At 36.2% G+C, this 6,764-nt stretch overlaps 1 protein-coding gene across 1 annotated transcript; it reads left to right on the forward strand.

Moving 5' to 3' along the window:
- The first annotated feature begins 1,437 nt into the window (after positions 1–1,437).
- On the forward strand, positions 1,438–4,544 carry LOC137083932 (uncharacterized). Its single transcript, XM_067449869.1, has 6 exons — positions 1,438–1,698; positions 1,977–2,252; positions 2,338–2,493; positions 2,920–3,021; positions 3,113–3,382; positions 4,528–4,544. Exons 1-6 carry the CDS (start codon positions 1,665–1,667, stop codon positions 4,542–4,544), a joined length of 855 nt encoding a protein of 284 aa, XP_067305970.1. The 5' UTR covers positions 1,438–1,664.
- Positions 4,545–6,764: the final 2,220 nt, after the last annotated feature.

Here is a 6,764-nt window from a genome sequence, read left to right on the forward strand (position 1 = left end):
AAAAATGTCAAATACGTTTTATATTATTTATGTCCTTGTTCAAGCTCTTTCTGAACATCTGCATGATTGAAAATGTAATGTTGAGGTTGTTTAATAAAAAAGTGAATACTAAGTGACTTATATTTTAGATAGATGTTAGGCATTATATTTTACATGATCTCATGTACTGCACATGATGATTTTACATGTCTAAATACTTTAAAAAGTATAAAACTTGCATTTCAATGAGGAAAAATGAACTGAATGCACCAAGAAAAGCTTTTGACAGAGCACAGTACCCCAGAACAATCCTTCTCAAACCCGTCCAGGACCCAGTTGTTCAAATGTTTGGTCTAGATTTGGAAAAGCCGTGTTTTGCTATCCAGAATCAGGTAATCCTTCTTATCTTTGTGCTGGAGCACTGCTCATCTGGATTTGCAGTGCTCAAAATGGGGTTAGTTTCCATAATGTAGAATGCTAGCTGTAAAGAACCACAGGTATAGAAGAGTCTAAATCTATTGACTCTCTTCATTTTTAATTTATATGGAAAAAAGAATTGGAACACAGCAAGAAATCTTCAATGCAGTCATACTCTACAGGAGGTTTAATGTTTTGTTTTTTGTTTTTTAAATGAGTTGGTTGAAAAAAGTTTAAAGGGGAATTCTGTTTGTTTCTGGATTATTAGTTAGATTTTTAAGAACTTACTTTTTTTTGCTTTCCTGTGATTTTTAATTTTTTCAAACTTTCAAGCTATGAGTCATGGAAGCTGATGCATTAAACAACTTTTCTCTCATATAATATTAGCAATATTATATTGTTCCCAGTGTTAGTCGTAATTGCATTTTTACTAGTAAGAATTCAATTGTTGAGCTCTCTAATTCAGTTCTTACCAGTAAAAATGCAATTACTACGAGTAGCGCTGGGAACAATTTAACAATTGAAGATAAACTGGCTTGCCAAAGTAAAGGGCTAATTAAATGAATAGACTTTATAATAAGATTATGTCCACATTTTCCTCCCTTGTGCCGTTTTGCGCATTTTGGACAGAAGCAACGACTCAATCAGACTGTAGGCCTAGTGGACGCGTTTGTGCAATGAATCATTTTTTGTGTTATTTTCGGTGGAAAAATAATTCCACCGAATATAATAGTCTAATAATAATAATAATGACTGTTCAGAAACCATACATCTTATTTTAAAAAACGTCAAAATTAAGTTTGTAGCTATTTAATAAAGTATTCAGATTGGATGTGTGATCACGTGCTCTGCTCATGCGCGTGCATTTTAGTTGCTATAGCGACGCGTGATATGAATTCTGAATACAAATAATCACACACCAACCGATCTCTATCTGTTGGTTCAATTGACCAATTCACACACTTGCAGAATATTTTCTGTGCTGCTGATTTTGCTATCTTGAAGCAAATTTCCGAGAGACTTTTATTCTTGAAGAACATCGGAAGATAATATCCTTTATAAAGTTATATTTTTGTTCATTTTATCTTTGAAGATACTTTTAATTTGTTATTCTTTTATTATTTTAGAAGGAGTTTGGAGTTTTATTTAATTTTTTTTGTTTAATTTTTTTATTTTTTATTTTGGGAGGCGTATTTCTAAGGAGAGTTGTAGGTTATTGTATTGTGTTGTGTTTTGTGTTGTTTTTTATTGCAGTTTGGACTCGAAGGATGTCGATGGCTCACATGATGGGTGAAAGAGGAGGTGAGTGTGCTTTTGGTTTTCACTTGTTTATGGTTTGATGGTGTACAATGATTGACTACATTAATGTGAAGAAAATTGTTTAAGGTTAAAAATCCCCCAATGTTCTCTGCTTAGTGATCACATGTATTTGATTCCTTGCATATGAAATAAAACTTTTCAATTTGAGTAACGTAACTATAGTAACAAAATTTGTTCACTGACATTGATCACTGACATTGTTTATTAATTATTATTGAAAAATTACCAACTAACAGTATGTGATATGTGAAATATTCCAGACTCAGGGCACTCCCGATCCAGAAGAGCTGCTTTCTCTCAGATGGCTGGTCAGGAGATTTGGGGACCCAGTTCTGATGACCGCGATCCGATGCCAGACCCGACCCAGATCCAGGCCCTTCCTAGATATTTAGCACCTCCGTCTCTGTCTGAGTTTTCTGTTTTTGTGTCCACAGGTCAGGCTGACAGGAAGAGGACGCGGCAGAGCGACAGCCAACAGAGCTCAGATGATGATGAACATCCACTCACTTCATCTTCATCTAAATGCTCTTGCATGGGTCAGAATAGTATTTTAATAAAGATGTTATGGCTCCATTTCTATTTCTAATTTCAATGGCTGATTTGATGTCTAAAATTTTCCAGACTCAGGCCACTCCAGATCCAGGAGTGGATCGGACAGCTTTGATTGGTCGTGCCCTCCGCTGCCAGGTCAAGTTCCTGTCGAGCCAACAGGGACTTCTACTGGCCGAAATGTTCAGGGTGCCATGGAGGCGTCTATCCTGAACAAGATCTCAACAGGTGAGACTGAAATAAGGCTGGCCAGTGTAAAGTGTACAGGCAGAGATTTTGTTATTTCATGGATAACTGCTTCAAGTTTTTATCATGGTAATGTCCGTTCACATTTACTGTTGCTCAGAAAAATTTCGCTGAAAGTTTCTTAGTTTTTTTAGAAAAGATTTGAACTGGACATTCGTCTAACATTTTCAGAACATCTAGAGAACATTCAAAAGTAAAGTTCCCATAATGAAAAAGTATAAACTAGAACGTTCCTTTAACCAAGAGAAATTTTTTTTTAAACATTCAGGGAACATTTCATTTTAATATTAGCAATCTTTAATTGTTCTCAGTGTTACTAGTCATAATGGCATTTTTACCAGTGAGAATTCAGTTGTAGACATTTAGCACCTCTGTCTCTGTCTGAGTTTTCTGTTTCTGTGTCCACAGGTCAGGCTGACAGGACGCTGCAGAGCGACAGACAACAGAGCTCAGATGAGGATGAACATCCATTCTCTTCATCTTCATCTTCATCTAAATGCTCTTGCATTGGTAAGAATTGGCTTTTAATAAAGAAGTTATGGCTCCGTTTCTATTTCTGTTTTCAATGGCTGATTTGATGTCTGACATTTTCCCGACTCAGGCCATTTCGGATCCAGAAGAACTGCTTCCACAGAATCTTCGCTGGGCATCATGTCATCCTTGTCCCAGAGCAGCAGAGGCTCGTACAACGTCATTTGGAGGTGGAGTGGCGATGAATCGGACAGTCGAAGGGAACAGGGCAGGTCTGACAGCTTTGATTGGTCGTGCCCTCCGCTGCCAGGTCAAGTTCCTGTCGAGCCAACAGGGACTTCTAATGGCCGAAATGTTCAGGGTGCCGTGAAGGCTTCTCCCCTGAACAAGATCTCAACAGGTGAGACTGAAATAAGGCTGGCCAGTGTAAAGTGTACAGGCAGAGATTTTGCTATTTCATGCATAACTTCTTCAAGTTTTTATCATGGTAATGTCCGTTCACATTTACTGTTGCTCAGAAATTTTTTGCTAAAATTATTATTATTATATTTGTTTAGAAATACTTTAATTGGACATACGTATTAACATTCAAAAGTAACGTTACCATAAGGCAAAATTATAAAATAGAATGTTCCTTTAACCAAATTTAAAACAAAATTGAAACATTCAGGGAACATTTAGAAATAACGCTTTCTTAATTTAATATTAACATTAGCAAAATGTTCTCAATAAGCCAAAATCAATTTTTGAGCAAGTTCATAACCAGCCAGTGTTCAAAATGATCTTCTTACCTTAGTCCGATTCACAGCGGTAAGCTTGTAATAATGTTTTATAATTTGAGTGGTACTGGTGGGTTTCTGCTGGAAATTCGAGCATGTCTTTGCGTCTTTACGTCCGGCTAGTAGTAGTATCGCATGGGAGGATGCTGCAGGTGGCGGATCATTTATAGCCTTTACTCACAGCAGCTGGAATAATTAAACTTGTCATTTTGATGGCGGATTGTAATCCAGAAAGGTCCAAACGACAATCATCAGTGACAACTGGAGATTCACTCGTAGTCTAAAGCAAAAGATTCGTCTGTACAGAAATTGAAACCTGCAGGAAACGCTAAAACACGCTAAATACATGTAGTCACGCAATACTGATGTTTTTAGCATGAACAATCTGAGAACAAAGTTTTGCAGGGAAGTTTTTTATTTTTTGTCATAAATTTAATGGAATTGTTTTTAGATACTTCACCTTTACATTTTTTATAATTTGTGGAATTGTTAATTTGCAAAGCTTTAATTATTCATCATAGCCCCTAAGCTACCTGAGTAGCTACAATCAATTCATTCAGTTTATTGACACCCCTTCAGTTAAAAAAATATAGGCGTTTAATTCAGATGCGTTTCATAGATTTGATATAAAAGAATCCATCGGAAAAGTGAAGGCTACGTTTTGAAGTTTTATTTTATTCATATAGCCTAAAGATAATTTTATATGGATAATTTTGTTTTATTACCATACAATATTCCTAACACTTCTACCTCCGTAATATTTCAGTCCGGATCGGCACATGACAGATTAGTTAAACTGTTAATAACTTAAATAATCTGTTAAACGTGTTTTGAGGAAAAATATTTCTTATGATTAAATTAGCAAATTTAATATTAGCAATCTTAAATTGTTCTCAGTGTTACTAGTCATAATGGCATTTTTACCAGTGAGAATTCAGTTGTAGACATTTGGCACCTCTGTCTCTGTCTGAGTTTTCTGTTTCTGTGTCCACAGGTCAGGCTGACAGGACGCTGCAGAGCGACAGACAACAGAGCTCAGATGAGGATGAACATCCATTCTTTTCATCTTCATCTTCATCTAAATGCTCTTGCGTTGGTAAGAATAGGCTTTTAATAAAGAAGTTATGGCTCCGTTTCTATTTCTGTTTTCAATGGCTGATTTGATGTCTGACATTTTCCCGACTCAGGCCATTTCGGATCCAGAAGAACTGCTTCCACAGATTCTTCGCTGGGCATCATGTCATCCTTGTCCCAGAGCAGCAGAGGCTCGTACAACGTCATTTGGAGGTGGAGTGGCGATGAATCGGACAGCCGAAGCGAACAGGGCAGGTCTGACAGCTTTGATTGGTCATGCCCTCCGCTGCCAAGTCAAGTTCCTGTCGAGCCAACAGGGACTTCTAATGGCCGAAATGTTCAGGGTGCCATGGAGGCGTCTATCCTGAACAAGAGCTCAACAGGTGAGACTGAAATAAGGCTGGCCAGTGTAAAGTGTACAGGCAGAGATTTTGCTATTTCATGCATAACTTCTTCAAGTTTTTATCATGGTAATGTCCGTTCACATTTACTGTTGCTCAGAAATTTTTTGCTAAAATTATTATTATTATTTTTGTTTAGAAATACTTTAATTGGACATTCGTATTAACATTCAAAAGTAACGTTACCATAAGGCAAAATTATAAAATAGAATGTTCCTTTAACCAAATTTAAAAAAAAATTGAAACATTCAGGGAACATTTAGAAATAACGCTTTCTTAATTTAATATTAACATTAGCAAAATGTTCTCAATAAGCCAAAATCAATTTTTGAGCAAGTTCATAACCAGCCAGTGTTCAAAATGATCTTCTTACCTTAGTCCGATTCACAGCGGTAAGCTTGTAATAATGTTTTATAATTTGAGTGGTACTGGTGGGTTTCTGCTGGAAATTCGAGCATGTCTTTGCGTCTTTACGTCCGGCTAATAGTAGTATCGCATGGGAGGATGCTGCAGGTGGCGGATCATTTATAGCCTTTACTCACGGCAGCTGAAATAATTAAACTTGTCATTTTGATGGCGGATTGTAATCCAGAAAGGTCCAAACGACAATCATCAGTGACAACTGGAGATTCACTCGTAGTCTAAAGCAAAAGATTCGTCTGTACAGAAATTAAAACCTGCAGGAAACGCTAAAACACGCTAAATACATGTAGTCACGCAATACTGATGTTTTTAGCATGAACAATTTGAGAACAAAGTTTTGCGGGGGAAATGTTTATTTTTTGTCATAAATTTAATGGAATTGTTTTTAGATACTTCACCTTTACATTTTTTATAATTTGTGGAATTGTTAATTTGCAAAGCTTTAATTATTCATCATAGCCCCTAAGCTACCTGAGTAGCTACAATCAATTCATTCAGTTTATTGACACCCCTTCAGTTAAAAAAATATAGGCGTTTAATTCAGATGCGTTTCATAGATTTGATATAAAAGAATCCATCGGAAAAGTGAAGGCTACGTTTTGAAGTTTTATTTTATTCATATAGCCTAAAGATAATTTTATATGGATAATTTTGTTTTATTACCATACAATATTCCTAACACTTCTACCTCCGTAATATTTCAGTCCGGATCGGCACATGACAGATTAGTTAAACTGTTAATAACTTAAATAATCTGTTAAACGTGTTTTGAGGAAAAATATTTCTTATGATTAAATTAGCAAATTTAATATTAGCAATCTTAAATTGTTCTCAGTGTTACTAGTCATAATGGCATTTTTACCAGTGAGAATTCAGTTGTAGACATTTGGCACCTCCGTCTCTGTCTGAGTTTTCTGTTTCTGTGTCCACAGGTCAGGCTGACAGGACGCTGCAGAGCGACAGACAACAGAGCTCAGATGAGGATGAACATCCATTCTTTTCATCTTCATCTTCATCTAAATGCTCTTGCATTGGTAAGAATAGGCTTTTAATAAAGAAGTTATGGCTCCGTTTCTATTTCTGTTTTCAATGGCTGATTTGATGT

This window comes from Pseudorasbora parva, chromosome 7, assembly GCF_024679245.1.
Source record: "Pseudorasbora parva isolate DD20220531a chromosome 7, ASM2467924v1, whole genome shotgun sequence".
Lineage (NCBI taxonomy): Eukaryota > Metazoa > Chordata > Actinopteri > Cypriniformes > Gobionidae > Pseudorasbora > Pseudorasbora parva.